Here is a 19024-nt window from a genome sequence, read left to right on the forward strand (position 1 = left end):
CCTCACAAAACTGAGGAGATGTGTCACTTTGGAAATGCAGGGGAATAAAATAATCCTTGACATGCAAATGCAAGTGAGCAGAGGCTCGAAGTAACCCATCAAAGAGGTTAAGGCTCCCTGGCACCATTACAGCAAGAAGGAGGAGCTGCCCATTCCAGGAGATTTGCTTCTCTTCCCCTCGGGCAAGGAAAGCCAGAACCCCCCCCAGCCAGCCTTCCCACTGCCCCCCAACAAAGAATGCAGGGAAGGAAAAATAAAACATCTTAAAGGAAGAGAATGAATGCAACATTTTTTGTGCCTATTTTTTCTTCCAAGTGAAAAAAACCCCCCACGTATTTAATGCTGGTTTGCATTCCATTTTACCGTAGCTGGTTTTGAAATCGGCTCGTTTGGCCCATAGGAAGCAACTACGGAAAGCCAGGTAAAATTAGTGAATTAGCCTCCTCCTATCCACTGTCATAAAACTCCCTTCAATCCACTGCTCTCCATAACCTCACCCTCATTAAACCCTACACTCCTAACTATCCTGGCTATCTCCTCTAAGCAGCCCTGGGAGGACGAACAGGACTCAACCAAACACAAATCCGAAAAATCCGAGCTTTTTCTTCCACAGCCCTAAAGGTAACAACACCCAGAGATCACCTGCGGCACCCTGGGCACCGAGGATGGCTCAGGAGGGAGGGGAACCCAGGGAATGCCCCCACGCACCTGGCACACAGCGTCCGGCAGCGCTGCGGGGGCAGCGCAGAGTCCGGACCATTCCCGAGGGACAGAGCCGCACTCCAGCCCTGCCTGCTCCGCTCCAGCCCCGGCCGCTCTCCTGGGCCGGCAAAGGCTGAGCTCCGCTTTCCCCGGCAGGCACCGCCCCCGCTGCCATTCCCAGGCATGGATGGGGCTGTGTCCCAGAGCCAGCTCTATTTCAGGCTCTCTCCTGTGCACGGTGACAGCTCCTCCTGCCCAGTGCAGGGCAAACCCCAACACACAGCTCAGGGCTCCCCAAGGCACTGCGAGACTCCAGGTGGGATGTGCAGGACCCACCGTGTCCCGATGTCACATCAGTCCCAGGTGAGGTGCTGCCTGCAGGATCAGCACATCACATCCCCTTTATCCCAGCTCTGTTCCATAGAGAGCCACCAGGATCACACCAGGCAGCAGGAAAAACATCCCCATCTACCTGTTCCTGACATCATTTCCTTATCACAAGGGCTGGAGCCCCTCTGCTCTGGAGCTAGGCTGGGAGAGCTGAGGAAGAGAAGGCTCCAGGGAGAGCTCAAAGCCACTTCCAGTGCCTAAAGGGGCTCCAGGAGAGCTGGAGAGGGACTGGGGACAAGGCATGGAGGGACAGGACACAGGGAATGGCTCCCACTGCCAGAGGGCAGGGATGGATGGGATATTGGGAATTAGGAATTGTTCCCTGGGAGGGTGGGCAGGCCCTGGCACGGGGTGCCCAGAGCAGCTGTGGCTGCCCCTGAATCCCTGGCAGTGCCCAAGGCCAGGCTGGACACTGGGGCTTGGAGCCACCTGGGACAGTGGAAGGTGTCCCTGCCATGGCAGGGGGTGGCACTGGATAAGCTCTAAGGTCCCTTGCCACCCACACCCCTCTGGATTCTGTGATTCCATAACACCTGCCAGCTTAGATTGTCTGTATATATCATCTTCATGTCAATTATGTACAGATTTCTAAAATTTGGACTTCAGATATTTTTAAAACCCAGATTAAAAAAAAAAACAGACTCCCATTTCAAAGCATCTAAAAGTAGATTCCACTTTCACAGACTTGGTGGAACAGCAATTTTCCCACTTGCAACGAAGGAGCCCAGACTCCGCTGTTCATGACTATAAATATATTCATAGATATTTTCCCTGGCACAAAGCACTTCAATTTTAAAGGCAAGAGATTCATCAACTCTTCTGGAGAGCTTCATCCTTTTGCTGCTTTGATTCTGTCAGTGAGCACACGCTCCTGGCAGGAGTGGAGGAGGGCACAATCTGCCACCATCTGCAGGGTGCAATCCATCTGAAAAGGTGACTGTCCTCAAGAAATTAGCATAGTCCAAGCATTTAACTTCACTCTGGAATATTATGTTCAACCAACAGGCTCTTTCCAGAGCCATTCTGCAAAATGTTCCTGTTCCCTGTGTGGTGCTGGGATCTTTTGGTTTTAACTCGTAATGCAGCCTTTTAACAAAAGTGGATAAAATTTTCCATCCTTCTTGGGAGGCGAACAGGATAAAGGCAGGATTCCACCCTCCCAGTTAAATGTTTCTCCAGGAGATCAGCACTATCAAAGTGAGGTGTTTAATCTGCTGAGACAGGTCCTGTGAACTTCAGCACAGTAAAAAAAGCCAACTCCCCAGGATTCCCTGAGCATTCAGCAGGAGAGGTGCTGCTGGCACCCAGCCACTCCCCAATCACCCACTATTCAGCACACACAGATCCCCACTGCAGAGCCACAGATCCACAGACAGAATGCCCCTCTGATCCAAATGTTCCAGCAGGTTTTTCACAACTGATTGCTGATACAAGAATGAAGCAAGAGAAGGGGGGTAGGGAAAAACACCTTGAAATTATCTGCAATTGTCAGCAGTGGGAGAGAGGCGAAGCACATTTTCAAGGCAGGAGAGAAGGTTCAGTAGCCTGCTTAATTTTCCCTTCTCTCTGGATGAATAAACTGTCAGGAAGAAATCCAGCTGAAAGATAGCCTGGCTCTTCCACAGCTTCAAATGAGGCTCCAGCTCCTGCCCACACGCTCACAGGACATGATGTTCAAGCTAATGAGATGCCATGGGAAGAAAAGGCTTCCCTCCTTCCAGAAGGGAACAAACTGTATGTGATGGGAAGCAAAGAGCATGGATTGCCCTTCAGCCCCATGCCTGGCTAGCACACGAGCTAAATAAGGTTGTTCCACACAAGGGATGATGCTGGGGAGGCTTAGGATGGACCTCAGGAAAAGGTTCTTCCCCCAGAGGGTGCTGGCACTGCCCAGGCTCCCCAGGGAATGGGCACAGCCCTGAGGCTGCCAGAGCTCCAGGAGTGTTTGAACACCATTCCCAGGGATGCCCAGAGTGGGATTGCTGGTGTCTGTGGGGTTGGGCTTTGTGATCCTTGTGGGTCCCTTCCAGCTCTGGAGATTCTGTGATTCTATGAACTATTTCAAATGCAGGCTGCATCCAAAGGTTCTGATCCTTTCCAGTGCAGAAAAGGGACATGAGGACACTTATTCAACAACCCACCACACTCATGCTAACCCAGGAAAAATTCCTGGATGCAGCAGAGACTGCAGGGAGAACTGAGGCAAAGGAAACTGAGGCTTGGAGGCCTCCCTGGACACTGCTGGCAACAGGAACCATGCAGGATTTCAGGACTAAGCAGATGCCTTCTGGCCTTGGGAGCTGCCTGAGCACATGGTAGAATTGGAAAGAGCAGAGGGAAAAAAAGGGGGGGATTTTTCATTGAGGAAAATAAATATGGAGACATGGAAACAGGATGGTCAGCAAACAGATCAGGCCTTGGGTTTGATGGAGCAATGGCTGTCAGGCTCCCAAGGCTTTCAGCCCCAACCTTTCCCAGTGCTCCATCACCCTTTCTGCTACACCCACCATCTTTCAGATGGAAAACTCATCTTCACACACAATATCACATCCAAGCCTGTAACAGCAGAACATCTGTGGCTCATCAGAGAAAAATCCTTTTGGTCCAACCTTTTATGGATCACAGACCAGCTGACCGTGTAACTGTCATATTTTCTGAAAAATCCTCATTGCCCAGGATTTCTTCTCCTGGGAAGCTGAGAAGCCTCAGAGAAAAAGGAAAACAATATTATCTCATTTGCTTCTCCTGTGTTTTGCTGCTTTGGAATGTGGTTTGGAGATTTTTATCCAGCAGGTGGTTGTTTGATAGGCTTCATGTGAATTGTTTTGACTTAATGACCAATCACAGTCAAGCTGTGTCAGACTCTGGAGAGAGTCTCGAGATTCATTATCATTCTTTGTAGCCTTCTCTGAGTATCCTTTCTCTGTTCTTTAGTATAGTTTTAGTACAGCATCCTTTAATATAATATAATATAATATAATATCATATCATATCATATCATATCATATCATATCATATCATATCATATCATAAAACAATAAATTAGCCCTCAAGAATACAGAGTCAAATTCATTCCTTCCAACCACGGGGGACCCTAGAAAATACCACATGACCGTGCTTAGAGCAGCCTGAACTGCAAGTCACCCCACGCCTGCTAGAGACAATAATGACATGTTTGAATGCCACTCTCACTCTCAAAAAGGGAGGAGGACAAGTTTTCTCCTTGCTTTGCTCAGATTTCAAGCAGGTGCACATAAAAATTGAGTAAGTTTGTGCACAAAGTTTGGACCAAAAACTATTGGCACCCAGAAATCAAAATCCTGTCCCAACATGCTAATTCAGGGTGCTCAAAACAAAACTGGAGATAGGGCTTGGTCAAAATCAAAATCATCAGTTCAACAATCCTGGAAGTACACAAACAGCAATTAAACTGATCATGCAGTTAAAACCAATCATCTCCAGAGCAACCATAATCCAAACTTCACCACTGGCTCTTCACCCTCAAAAGAAACAAACCCCCCAAAAGTTCCAAGCACCAAGGGTGACTTTTAACTAAAGATAAGAACATGGAGTCATTCACCAAAAGCACTGTTTTACTGTAAAATACACAAACTACGTATTTCTGTGGGAATTACTACCCTTCAACTAGAGCCATGAAGAAGAAGCTGGACACTTTCTACAGAGAACTCTGGATGGAGACCACCAAATCCCAAGCTAGAGGACAGCTCCCAGCACCCACCCTCAGCACCTCCCTTGATTCAGCCTGATGATGGAAAGCAGCAGAAAGCTCCAACAGAGGAAAATCTCACCACTGCCACCAGAAAGGCACAATCCCCAACTCCCTCGCACTCAACAATTCCCTTTATTCTGGTTCTGTGGCACATGAGGGGTTCACAGCAGCTGAAATGCTCCTGCAATGCATAATGGGCTTTCCTTACCACAATGGATCATTATTCCATGGCGATCTAATCTAGTAATAGTAGATAATTCCAGTAATATGGATTTGCTTTAGTAAAAGCATTTTAAATTGCATTAAACACAGTAACACGAGAACGGCACATTTTGAAAATGGATATTTCTAATTCCTGGTGCGTAGAGGAGCAACTCCTGTTTCCAAGCCAAGGAGAAGCAAGTCTGTCTTAACACAAGGCCAACCCAAAATCATGGAATTGCAGAAAAGGTTGGAAAAACCCTCCAAGATCATTGAGTCCAACCATCAACTCAGTACCACTGCTAAACCTCATCCCTGAGTGCGACCTCAACGCTGGACTTGATGTTCAAAATAATGTGACAAAGAGGCGAAAACAAACTAAAAGGCATTTTAATGAGTATTGTTGTCTGTTCCTTTAGGGCACAGAACTTTTAACCTCAAGGTGCAGCCTTCACAGGGGGCTGAACAGCACCAAACCACCTCATGAGCTTCACTTCCACAAGTGGATCACTCCAGGTCTGTCTGGAGACAGCCTTCACAGGGAATCAGGAACCTCAGGAGCTGCAACACCCAGGGGACCTCTGAGTCCCTGAGGATCCCTCTGAGTGAACAATCAGCATGATGAAATACTTTTTGTGTGTTACAAAAGGAAATAGATGTTCTAAAAAGTACTCAGCAGAGGTCTCCAGATGTAATTGTGAGTAGGTGGTTTGGGCTGGGAGGGACATGAAAGCTCATCCAGTTCCAACCTCCCTGCCATGGGCAGGGACACCTTCCACTAGCCCAGGTTGTTCCAGTTCATTTGAACTCATTTTTGTGTCATTATGTTGGGTTTTGCTTCATCACTGCAAGTAGAAAAGTCTAAATTAAGACACTTGGGTTTACTACTTCAGTTACTCCTTAAGGCACCATTTAGTCAGAAGTAGTCAGGCAAAAAAGGGATGATTTTGGGTTTTGTTTTCAGGGCTTTTTTTCTTAATCTGGTTTTATTTATCTCCCATTTCTCACCTTAAAGCCATGCTTTCCATAGCCCTCTGTGTGCCCCAACCAAAATTCAGCTGGCAACTCCCAGAAATCCATCAGAATTCCTTTAGAGCTTCTGCAGCCAAGAGGTCCCTGCTTATCATGGGAGGGGAAAAACATTGAAAATATGATCAGCAAACAGGGAATATGGGCTCCACATAATAAACCCAAATGTGCTGGACCTGGAGAAAAGGAGGCTCAGTTTTCCCATTCCCTAGAATCAGTGCACATTGTGAGCCTGAACATATTGTCCTATCTGGATGTTGTTTAAAATAAGAAACCACAGTGACTACAAATGTGCTAAATAGCAAATACCTCCATTAGTTTTGGCTGCATCCTCCAGTGTTTTACACCAACAGCTACTTCTGGGTTGCCTTCCTCCAGCCACTGATGGAGAATCCATCCCCTGCCTTTTGCTGGCCGCAGGCACTGCTGTGCTGACATTCCCATCAAGCCAGCAGTGCCAATCAATGGCCTCCCCCAAAAAAAATCAATCCTGGCCCACATTTCAATCCCCTCACCCCCCCCCAACACCCAGCCAGCAGGAATCGTTCATCCTTTGTGCACCACGAGCAAAGGAGCAGCTGAAAACACTTGACATTTGTCAATGCAGATAAGATTCCCTCGGCGCTGGCTAGGGGTGTTCACTCCTGGTATTGGAAATGCATCAAGGCAGAGCTGCAGCTCTACACAAAGACTCTCCAATCCAAAGCCTTTCAAAGAGCCAGAGGACATCCTGAAAGGAACCCACAAGGACCATGGAGTCCACCCCTAGTCCTGCACAGACCCCCCAACAGTTCCACCCTGTGCACCCCTAAGAGCTCTGTCAGCCCCAGGGCTGTGCCCATTCCCTGGGGAGCCTGGGCAGTGCCAGCACCCTCTGGGGAAAGAACCTTTTCCTGATTTCCAGCCTCACCCTGTGGTTTGATCCCTCTCTGCTGCATGTTAGGAAGCCACCAAGTAACACAAATAAATCCTGACTGCTTTCCCTCAAACTCCTCCTCGATACCCAAGGCATGTCCTTGGACAGGTTTTTTTGAACATCTTGTTCTCAAGCCACAGTTTGAAATTCACTGTACCCCTGCATCGCTGTCGTCCTCTACTCCTGTCTCCAGCATACATGAGGTTTGACCTTTTCAAATTTACATTTACAGCGTTCACAATCCTTGTGAGCTTTGCTACAGACAGGGAAAAAAAAAAAGAGTTGAGAGGAATTTCTGGAATGGTGACTGGGCTGCTGATGTTTCCTAAGGCAAAACACACACTGCTTCTATTCCAGCTTCCTAATACCCTGGTAAACAAGAGAAAATTGATTGACAAAGGAACCCTAACTAGCTGGAATCTTCTGAAAGATGGAAAACAGACTTCCAGGGCTGCCCACACAAGTGAAGAAGCTTCGGCAGTCACTGTTCAAGGGTAGCACAAACAATGCTCCAAATGAAGAATGCAGCAGGAAAAAAAAATGCAGCCCAGCAGCTGGATTTCCAACTGAAGGAAGGAAAGCCAGGCACTTCCAAAAGTGTCCCACCACATATCCAGCCTCATGCTTCTGCCTTCCCTTTGTGCTGCAGATGCCGTGCTTGTTCTCCTGGTATCCTTGATTTATGTGGATCCCTTCCACCCAGCTGTCTCAGCTCCACACAGAGCCTCAGTGTGTTCCCAGGCTGTGGGAAGCCCAGCCTGGAGCAGATCCTCCTCTCCCATCCAGCCCCCAGAGGGAGGCAGGCACGCTTTTCCTAACACATCCACCACTTACAACACAGGCACAAACCCCAAAGCTCTGGATTTTAACAAGGCTTGGAGGGAGTGGACACAGGGAATGGCTCCCACTGCCAGAGACAGGGATGGATGGGAGATTGGGAATTAGGAATTGTTCCCTGGCAGGGTGGGCAGGCCCTGGCACAGGGTGCCCAGAGCAGCTGTGGCTGCCCCTGAATCCCTGGAAGTGTCCAAGGCCAGGTTGGACTTTGGGGCTTGGAGCAGCCTGGGATAGTGGAAGATGGTGGACCTGGAAGAGTTTTAAGGTCCCTCCCAACCAAAACCATCCCATGATTCTGTGATTTGCCAGCACTCCCATCCTATGAGACCATATGAGAGCAGAAACAGGCTCTTGGATGAGGATGACCAGCTCTGGATAACAATGATCGTCCTCATTTGTGTTTGAATTCCTTGGCTCGTGAAGGTACCACAGACTTTGGCTTCCTCAGTCCTAAATGCCCTTCAGTGCCACAGAACACCCGTGCCCAAATTCCCCCTTCTGATGTGTCTCATTTTTAACATGGAAAATAACGGGCACCAAGAGGAAAGGCTGAGTTCAAGGAATGGCAGCAATCCCCAAGCCACTTTTCCAGACCTCCTACCCCAGACCTGCCACCCTGCCAGTCACTGGTCTCCGACCAAATCATGGAATCATTGAAGCTGGAAAAAAACCTCTAAGACCAAGCCCAACCATTCCCCTAACGCTGCCAACTCTACCACTAAACCATGTCCCCAAGTGCCACATGCACAGTCTGGAATAACTTTGCCTCAAAACAAATTCATCTGCCATTTATAATGAATGGCTGAGATCCAAAATATTTTCTATTTCATCACCTTTTGACATTTCCAGCACAAGACACCAATGTGCTTGTACCAGACTGTTACAGATCAGAAGCATCTCCTCTGCTTTTAGCAATTTTATTTCCTAGAATACTCCTGCTATGCACACTCCATCTGTCTTGTCCACCATCAATAAAATCCATTGATCAGTGTTAGCCACCAAAACCCAGCAGGAAAGGTAAAAAGAGGATAAGGAATTGAGAACTGACTGCAAAAGAGGCAGCTCCCAGGGCAGAGGATGTGGAATTACCGTGAGTAGGGAGATGGGCAGCACAAACTTTAGGAAAGGTGAAAAAAAAGTAAGAAAATGGGACACAGCTGGTTAAAACAACATCTTCCTAGTCCTGCTTCGGGGTTTCAGCTTGGCTTGGGAAGCTCTGCCTGTGAAAGGGAGACTTCACAGTACCCACAGGCTTTGAGCAAAGCAGCCAAAGAAGTGAGAGCCACCAGCAGAGCTTTGTCCCACCAGAGGGGGGATCACCCAGGGACCAGCTGCTCCTGCTTTCCCCTGTCCTTCCAAAAACCAGGCAGCAGAATAGGGCATGGGGCTTTCTCCAGCAGTTTGGGATATGCTGTGCACACAGTTCTCTCAGTCCTGAAAAAACACAGCAGGAAGCAGAAGCAGCACCTTGAAGTCTTGAAAGGATGGCTGATTTTTTCACCTCAAGAAATTAAAAACTGTAGTGTGCCAAGAAGAGAACAAACTATCAACAGGCTGCCAGGCTATTGTCCTGCTTTTTAAATTGTGATTACCACCACAAATTCCATCATCTGGGGCTAAGTGGAGTTCCAAAGAGATGTGTGGGATTAGAGATTAGTTCAGACAGTTGGAATTGTTCCCTCCACGCTTGGAAGGAGATGGAGAAGAGAGGGGAGTTTGGGGGGCTGTTTTGAGTTTCTTTGGTGTCCTCCAGCCTGGTCTCTCCTTGATTCACTTCATTTCTACTCAAACAAGCCCTGGCTGTTCATGGGTAGGATGAGCTTTGCAGGACGTGGAGCTGTGACTGCACAGGCAGCTCCATGGCCACAGGTGCTGGGGACACCAGCCCTGCACTGTGCCTCAGCTAGTGGGGGAAAGGCAGAGCAAAAAAGGCACCAGGATGGGGGCACAGAAATGGGGGTTTTCAGAACAGGCCCCAAAACATGCCCCCAAGTGCCACATCCACACACCCTCTCACTCCCAGGCATGGTGACTCCATCACTGCCCTGGGAAACCTGATCACCCTTTCAGGGAAGAAATTTCTCCTAATTTCCAATATCCTAAACCTCCTCTGGCCCAGCCTGAGGCCGTTCCGTCTGCTCCTGTCCCTGTTCCCTGGAGCACAGCCCGACCCCCCAGCTGTCCCCTCCTGGCAGGAGCTGTGCAGAGCCACAAGGGCCCCCTGAGCCTCCTTTGCTCCAGGCTGAGCCCCTTCCCAGCTCCTTCAGCCCCTCCTGGGGCTCCAGCCCCTTCCCCAGCTCTGTTCCCTGCCCTGGACATGCTCCAGCCCCTCAGTGTCCCTCTTGTCACGAGGGGTTCAGAAGTGACCCCAGGATTCCAGTGTGGCTCCCAGAGAGGGGGAGCTGAGCCAGCCCCCACCTGGGGCAGCACCTTAGGCCAGGTTCCCTAAACACACATCAAAAACCATGAGCAAAAGCACCTGAGGCAAAGCTGGTTTTCCTCTGTGGACACCATTAGAAACACAAACTGGTTGGTTTTATTCTGCACACACAAAATCATCATCTCTCCTCAGAAGTAGATGCTGTATAAAACCACCACAAAGGACTTTGAACCTGCAGTTTGGAAACACACAGATCCAAGGAGCTCTTGTTTACCCACAGTTTAGGGATCTTCCCTCTTAAGGAGACACAGCACCAGTGTGGAGCTGGTGTTCCACCCACTGGAAGGGACACCTTCCACTGTCCCAGGCTGCTCCAAGCCCCATCTAACTGGCCTTGGACATTTCCAGGGATCCAGAGGCAGCCACAGCTGCTCTGGGCACCCTGTGCCAGGGCCTGCCCACCCTCACAAGGAAGGATTTCTCCTCAATATCTCATCAAAACCAGCCCTCCTTCAGCTTAAGGCCAATCCCCCCCATCCCATCACTCCATGGCTTTGTGAGAAGTCCCTCTCCAGCTCTCTTGTCAGAAGCCTTCCCTTCCCCATCTTGCTCCTGCATCTCATTTCTGCCTCTGCAGTAACTTTCTGATTGAAGCAAAACAACTGTGCCTGCAGGCCAGCAAAAGTATTAATTAAAACAAAATAGTAATAATAATAAACAACCCCCTCCACCTAATCTAATACAAATTAAAAGCCATATTTTTAAGTACCAGGAACAAGTCAGTGAAAGCTGACTTTATATTTCCAAAGGACAGAGAACCTTTGCACAGATTCTCAGAAATAAACCATTTTCATTGCAACTCAAAATCCCAGCTGGAAATTCTAGTCATACATACCTTATCCAGAGTTCAAGGAGCATTTGGGGAACACTCTCAGGCACAGGGTGGGATTGTTGGGGTGTCCTCTGCAGGGCCAGGAGCTGGACTGGATGATCCTTGTGGTTCCCTCGAACTCAGGATATCCTGAGATTTTATCATTTGATTTTTCACCAGTTTTTGTCTGTCTGATCCCTGGGAAGAGCAAGGAGCCAGGCTCTAGCCTGCCCGCCAAGAGCACTCCAGCAGCTCTGCTGCCAAAGGGTAAAAGGCTTCTTGAAGCATCTGCAGTTCTCAAGTAAAAGGGAACATCACTCACTAAACCAGCATAAAACAGAAGGTCCTGGCCTATGGATTCTGTGTTAATATTGACAGGTTGGAGCTCACAAGTAGCACTTAGAAGAGTGAAAGAATAATGAAAAACCCAACAGGAAGACTTTTTGTTGTGAAGAGCTTAAAAAAGTTGAGGAGTAAATCAAGGACCCAGAAAATGGTGAAAGAAAAAAGCAGAAACGTCCCCAGAAAACTTCCAAGTGTAGCCCTAAGTTCGAGAATGACAGCATCCCAGAGTATTTAACAATTTCCACTTAAGTCAAGCTAATAGAAAGATTGAACTTTAATTTCCACTGCATTTCTGCCAAAAGCCTTCCTTTAGCTGAGGATGGAAAAAGCATTCTCCCTCCTGCCTTTTCAGCTTGTTCTGGATCCACAGCAAGGAAAGGAGAATTTCACAGGGGCACAGAGCGACAGGACAAGGGGGGAACAGCCTTAAGCTGGAGGAGGGCAGGGCTGGATGGGATATTGGGAATTAGGAATTGTTCCCTGGCAGGGTGGGCAGGCCCTGGCACAGGGTGCCCAGAGCAGCTGTGGAAGCCAGGCTGAGGAAGGGCAGCTCCCTAAGGGGCTCCTAAACACCTCTGACACACCTTTAAACAGGGACAAGGATCAGTAGAAAATTCCAAACAGAGAAAAGATCTATTTGATAGAGCCATAAAATCAACAAAAGTCCTCTGTGATCATCAAATCCAACTGTTCCCTCAGCATTGCCAAGGCCATCACTAAATCATGTCCCCAGGTGCCACATCCACTTGTCTTTTAAATCCCTCCAGGGATGGGGACTCCACCACTGCCCTGTGGACAGCCTGTGCCAGGGATTGCCTCCAAGGAGTAAAACCAGCTGGGAACAAGATCCCCAAGTGTGGAGAATGAGGGAGGCAGGCCTGTGAGTGCTCATTTCCATGGGGAAACTCTGAGGTTGTCCAAAACCTGCCAAAATTAACGATCGGAGAGTCCAGAGCAGGAAAAGATGGGTGGAGGGGAAAAACCCTGCATGCTCTCTAGTGTTTTATCAACATTTATTGATTTATTTTAAAAGCTGGGTGGAACATGGGGAATTAATAGACCACCATATGCCCATGTGCTGCATCTGCTACAGCGATTTATTCTTATAGTTCTTTTATTACCTTCTTTGGGAACTGAATGAGAGAAGGATCAGCATCCTGACACTTGGAAATTAGCTCGTTTTCACAACTGTCAGCAGGAAAGCAGGAATTAATCCTCTAATTTCAGCCTGAAAAATAGTGAGAGCAAGCTGAACGAAGAAAATAAAAATAAAAATTGTTTCTGTGTTTGTAAGGGGAGGGGAAAAAAAAGTGCTTGGAAGAGCAGTGGCCTTATTATGCTGGCAAGACTACAGCCCATGAGATCAATGTTTTGATGAGCACAAGGACTCGTGCCAGAGGGGGACGGGAAGCAGGAGAAGAGACTTCAATGGGCTGAAAGCATGGAGAGAGGAAGAGGCAGGGAAATGGTTTGGGAATGAACTGGGTCAGGGGTGCATTTAGGACAAGGGAGAGCAGGGAATGCCTGGACAGGGACATGGGAGCAGGGCAGGACCTCAGCTACCAGCCCTGAAGGCTGGGAGGAAAGAGGAGAGGAGGCAATGTGGTCACACTCACCTACGGGTGAAAGAGGATACTTAGAAGTGGAAAAGGAGAAGGATTTCCAGTGGACTTTGCACACCACAAGAGAAGCACCATCTCCCCAAGGCAGCCCTCACCAGGCAGGCTCAAAGGGAGCCCAGAAAAACCCAGCCAGCTCCCAGAACAGTTCTGTATCCAGCTTGGAGACCTCTCTAAGGTACCAGAGATTTGAAGTGAAGAGCAGATAAGACTTTTGTGGGGTTTGGCTGTTTTTTGGGGTTTTTAGCACCTCTCCAAAAGCCCTCCTGCACAGCAGCAGCAGCACCAAGTTGTGTCCCACCCCAGGGCTGAGTTTGCCAAGGGGATTTATTTCGGGGCTTGCAATCCCCCTGGAGCTGGGAGCTGCATTTCAGCACTGCCTCTGCCTGGCTCGTGATCCCATGGCAGTCACAGTTTCTAGGTCAGAAAGAGGATTCTGTAACAATCACAGAATTTATTGAGTTGGAAGACACCCTGCAGGGATCATCCAGTCCGGCGCCTGACCCTGCACAGGACAACCCCAAGAATCCCACTCTGTGCCTGAGAGCATCGTCCAAACACTCCTAGAGAAACTCTAATTCGACTGAAATTCTTATTAAGAAAAAACAAGAAACTGAAACCCACAAGTAATGAAATACAAAGATAAACCTGCATCCCTTCACACAAAAACACTCATCACAGCAACCTTGGGCAGAAGCCCCGTGCTTCCACACCGGGAGCTCACGGATCAGCCTCTTGAAGAGAAGATGCATTCCAAGACGAATTTATACACCCAGCATCCAGCGGGAGAGGGCTGGAAGGGAAAGAACAGCAAGTCCCCACCTCTCCCTTAAAGCAGGGGCTCTGTCCCCGGAGCTGAGCCCGGGCTGCCGGAGAGGAGCCGCTGGAGCAGCGCTGCCCCGGCCTGGCGTTCCAGGCTGCGAACAAAGGCGCCCTTAAATGTGGTTTGATTGACGCAAATCAGGAGCTGAGCGGGTGATTCATCGCTGTCAGAGCACAAAACCAGCACGGGGTGAACTCTCCGATGTGCTCCGACCCTCAAAGCACAAAAGCAGCACGGGCTGAACTGGCCGATGGCTCCGATCCTCAGAGCACAAAACCAAGCACGGGGTGAACTCTCCGATGTGCTCCGATCCTCAGAGCACAAAACCAGCACGGGGTGAACTCTCCAATGTGCTCCGAGCCTCAGAGCACAAAACCAGCACGGGCTGAACTGGCCGATGGCTCCGACCCTCAAAGCACAAAACCAGCACGGGCTGAACTGGCCGATGGCTCCGACCCTCAAAGCACAAAACCAGCACGGGCTGAACTGGCCGATGGCTCCGACCCTCAAAGCACAAAACCAGCACGGGCTGAACTGGCCGATGGCTCCGATCCTCAGAGCACAAAACCAAGCACGGGGTGAACTCTCCGATGTGCTCCGACCCTCAGAGCACAAAACCAGCACGGGCCAAACTGGCCCATGGCTCCGACCCTCAAAGCACAAAACCAGCACGGGCCGAACTGGCCCATGGCTCCGACCCTCAAAGCACAAAACCAGCACGGGGTGAACTCTCCGATGTGCTCCGACCCTCAAAGCACAAAACCAGCACGGGCTGAACTGGCCGATGGCTCCGACCCTCAGCGCACAAAACCAGCACGGGGTGAACTGGCCGATGGCTCCGACCCTCAGCGCACAAAACCAGCACGGGCTGAACTGGCCGATGGCTCCGACCCTCAGAGCACAAAACCAGCACGGGCTGAACTGGCCCATGGCTCCGAGCCTCAGAGCACAAAACCAGCACGGGGTGAACTGGCCGATGGCTCCGACCCTCAGCGCTGCAGGGCCGCGCTCAAACCGGGCCCCTCAGGGAAGGGAGGCGTCATTCCTCCTCTTCCTCCCCTCGCACCACAGACATTCTGCATTTTCCCAGGTTGTAATAAATCTTGGGACACAAATGTGTAGTTAGCAGCTCGCTGTACCTCCCCGCAGCTCGGCAGGGAAGATTGGTGTGTCAAATACGGCACAATCCCGGCGGGGCTGAGGGATAACCCATGGGCACACTCCACCCCACTCCTGCAGTGTGACCTTTCCATGGCCAAGCCCAGCCTACTCCCTCTCTCCCCACTTTCCTTCCTCTTTTCCTATCACCTGAGCTTCTCAAGAGCAGGGCCAGGCTGCTTTGGGGCCGGAACAAAAAAAGTTTTCCCCCATTTTAAAAGGGGGCCTTGAGAAAGAGCCCTGAACCGCAGCTCTTGTGCTGGCTGCACTTCACAAAGCTCTGCACAGGGCAGCCACGGGTGTGGGTAATGCTGGGATCTCAGGATCACCCTGGAGCACACTGTAAGGATCCTGCCATACTTTGTGAATCTCACTCCTAAAAGATTTACGAATTCAAGATGTGAAAAATGCGTATTTTATGATTGGCTTTTTGTAAATATGAAAATGAATATTATATGTGTTATGTCAGAAAGTGATGCTGTATTAATTTTTTTAGTAGTGTTAAATATAGTTTTAGGTTATAACATAATGTTAAAATAGAAACTATGCTATGTAAGATACTTTTCTAAAAAAAGGACTCGCAGCGAGATAGCAGCCACAGGACACCTGAATCTTTCAGAGAAAGAGAATTTATTGCTCCACTATCAGAAGAAATGAACTTCTTCCCACCTTGCTTAGCCCTGAAGATGCTGTCAGGATTCAGAGGAAGAAGTTGACACTGCCCAGACAGAATCCTGTGTTTGAATGGAATTTATGCATCATGGATGAGGTGTATGAATATGCAACAGGCTGTTGCTTTTAAGGGTTAATCCTCTGTTAACGTGGGTCCTTTTTCGGGCTTATTTTGCCCAGAAAAAGGTACCCAGACTGTCCATAACTCTTTGTTCTTATTGTCTCATATTGTCCTAAATCCTAATAGTCCAAATTTTTATTATTCTAATTATATTACTATTTTATAGCCATTTTATTACTATTAAACTTTTAAAATTTCAAAAACAAGTGATTGGCGTTTTTCACAAAGAGACACGGCACGGATCACAAACACCTCGTTCTCCTAGCTGGAAAAAAGTGGGAATTGGGGGAAGGAAGAGCTGCTGGGCCACAGGAGGGTCCCTGCCACCAGCAGCAGGCTGGTGCTGTGCTGCTGCAGCTCTCACACCACACACAAAGACAGCAAACAAACTTCTACCATAATTAACTCATGAAAATGACACCATTACGTTCCTGCAAACAATTAGGAGACAAAAGAGAATGTACAAAGTTCCTGCCAACACCACCAAACAAACTGAAGACATTGTGTCATACTAATTTTCTCACAAACCATTTCAAGGCAAACATGACTGTAGGTAAGAAAATTCCAACATCCATGACTTCTGAGGCCACTCATCAATCCAAGGAACACCTTGGGGTGGAAAAGTGGATTTCAATGGATTAGGGGTGGAAAATGGTATCAAGATCTGCCCAGTGGCTTGCACCAAACCTCTGGTCCTCAGCCTTCAGCTCTGCTAGCACAGCAATCCAAAGCCTCTGGATTCTGAGCTGGCTTTGCTGGAACAAGTTCATGTTTGCACCTGAGCTTCCCAAAGAGCTGCCCAGATCCATGCATCACTCACAGCCCTCTGGCTCCTGGTGTTTTGAAGCCTCTCCCAGCACCACCAGGATTTCCCAGCCCCTCACCTCTCATCCCAGCTGCCCCACAGTGACCCAGGGAAAGCAGCTCCCTTAGGGATGAGCGATGGAAGTGTCCTCCCTCCCAGCTCCACAAGGCTCACCTCCACCCACTTCTGCCTTGTGGTTAGATGGAGATAAACCCTAAACCAAGCTGGCAGCAGCCTCCAGGACCCTGGGAGAAAGCAGACTCCAAGCAGAGAGAACCAGAGGCAGGGTAGATCCACACCAACATCTCTGTTCAGTGCACTCCAGACCCCCCTCCTGGGACACTGCCCCTGCAGTAGGCTTGGCTTTGCATCTCAGGCCTTGGGCTGGATGATGCTTGGGGGTCCCTCCCAGCTCTGGAGATTCTGTGCTTCTAGGAACCAGTGCTACTCCACTGCAGAGAAGAGATTTTAAATGAAGGGCAAAGCCTAAAAGAGCTTCCTTCCAGTGCCACACAACCCTTCCACCTGGTTCAAAAATGCCTTCAGCATCTCTGCACTGCTGCAGCTGAAGCAGCCTAAGGAGAAGTGATTCCATCAGCTCCAGCATTTCAGAACTAACTCCTGAGGGTGAAAACACAGAGGGAGGGGGAGCAGAACACAAGGAGAGATTTCTCAGAAACACATTACCACGAAAGACTGAAGCACACAAAGTTTAATCCCACAGCACTGCAGTTGTCACCCCTCCTCAGGTTCTGGCTTAGTCATCATTGGAAAAAAAACCTAAATACAACTCAAAAACAAAACCCTCCTGGAGTTTAGAAGGGCCCATGCAGTCATGGCAGGAGTTTTCCCCCCGGCACTGCTGCCCAGGAATCTGGCAGGATGTGCCTTCAGCTGTGCTCTCCAAACAACAGATCACTTCTTATCCTTATTTCAGAAAGGGATTCTGCAGGCAGAACCCTACAAGCAGCTGCCTGCAAGAGTCAACAGCTGGAAGCTGAAGCAAATTATTTTAAAAATAGAGAGGGCAGCAGGAGATCAACATGTGAAGATCAGGACAAGGTGACAGACAAGAGCAAATACTTTCATATACAGGATGAATTTCTATAGCTCTCAGGGTTTGGGGCTTAGGAAACTGTCAATGTGATGAACATCTTTAGGAAGTCCAGAAATGAAATCTTGCCTTGTTTTTTGGCTTAATGCAGGAAATCAGTTTTAATGACAACCTACAGCTAGCTCTGGAGTAATTTTCTTTCTGCTTCATTGACATACATGACAAGACTTTATTAGCAGGGCTAAAATTAAAAACAAAACATTTTTCCCAGCTGCACAGAATGCTTAATGCACACACTGACACCTCAAGAAAAGAGACCAAAAAATTATCTCAAAGCAATTCCATCACCTCTTTGTATTTCAGCTTTTCCTAGTATTTCACATGAGAATTTTCACACTGTGCACAACCACAGCCACAGATTTTTCATCATCAAGAATAACCACTGTCCAGCTTGTTTGCATGGAATCCCAGAATGACTGGGTTGGAAGGGACCTTAAAGCTCATGTCATTCCAGGGCAGGGACACCTTCCACTATCCCAGGTGGCTCCAAGCCCCAGTGTCCAACCTGGCCTTGGGCATTTGCAGGGATCCAGGGGCAGCCACAGCTGCTCTGGGCACCCTGTGCCAGGGCCTGCCCAGCCTCAAAGTAAAAAACCCTTCTTTTTTATATCTGATCTGAACTGAACCTCTTCTAGCTTAAACCCCTTAGCCTATCAATATTTTACATATCCTGTATTCTTCAACAGTGTGAAACTTTGAGATGTAAGCATTCAAAAACTTCAAATTGATGAAGAATCGCCTCAAATTATACTCTGTTAAAAAAAGAATTAAGTCATTTAAAAAGAATTTTGAAAAACCAAAAGTTTTAGAAGTTAAATGGCTTTAGGCCACTGAACTAGTTTGCTGTTTGGTACCCAATAATCCTTCCATAATTTTCCAAGTGGAAGCAGCAGCTCCCGAATGTTTCATCCTGCCAGGCATCCCTTCAACCTGGTATGGTTTTTAAAATCTTCCTGAACACAATGTTCCCTAAAGAAATGTTTTTATAAGAATCTTTCATCTATTCAGATGCTTCTTCTAATGATAGGACTTGGATTGTGTGAAATCCTAAAAATATCAAGCTAATTCAGGATCCGTGCTGCCCAATGGGATTGGGTGGTGAGGCACTGGCACAGGCTTCCCAGGGAAACTGTGGCTGCCTCTGGATCTCTCGAAGTGTCCAAGGCCAGGCTGGATGGGATTTGGAGCCCCCTGGTCCAGTGGAAGGTGTCCCTGCCCATGGCAGAGGTGGAATGGGATGAGCTTTAAGGTCCCTCCCAAGCCAAACCACTCTGGGATTCCACAGGACCAGTCTATGTAACAGCCACATTT

General features: G+C 48.6%; 1 protein-coding gene across 11 annotated transcripts in view; it reads right to left on the bottom strand.

Annotated features, from left to right (window-relative positions):
• HDAC4 (histone deacetylase 4) overlaps positions 1-19024 on the bottom strand; it is a 183526-nt gene that overhangs the window by 116741 nt on the left and 47761 nt on the right. For 3 of the 11 annotated variants that reach the window (XM_077180994.1, XM_077180987.1, XM_077180990.1), the window contains exon 1: positions 709-804. The exons of 3 other annotated variants lie outside the window; for them this stretch is intronic. In XM_077180994.1, coding sequence (XP_077037109.1) covers positions 709-760 — 52 coding nt within the window. In that variant the 5' untranslated portion in view covers positions 761-804. Of the gene's footprint in view, positions 1-708; positions 806-19024 lie in introns of those variants that run through there. 5 more of the 11 variants (XM_077180992.1, XM_077180989.1, XM_077180993.1 and 2 more) reach the window with 3 other exon arrangements.

Source organism: Agelaius phoeniceus, chromosome 7 (genome assembly GCF_051311805.1).
Source record: "Agelaius phoeniceus isolate bAgePho1 chromosome 7, bAgePho1.hap1, whole genome shotgun sequence".
Lineage (NCBI taxonomy): Eukaryota > Metazoa > Chordata > Aves > Passeriformes > Icteridae > Agelaius > Agelaius phoeniceus.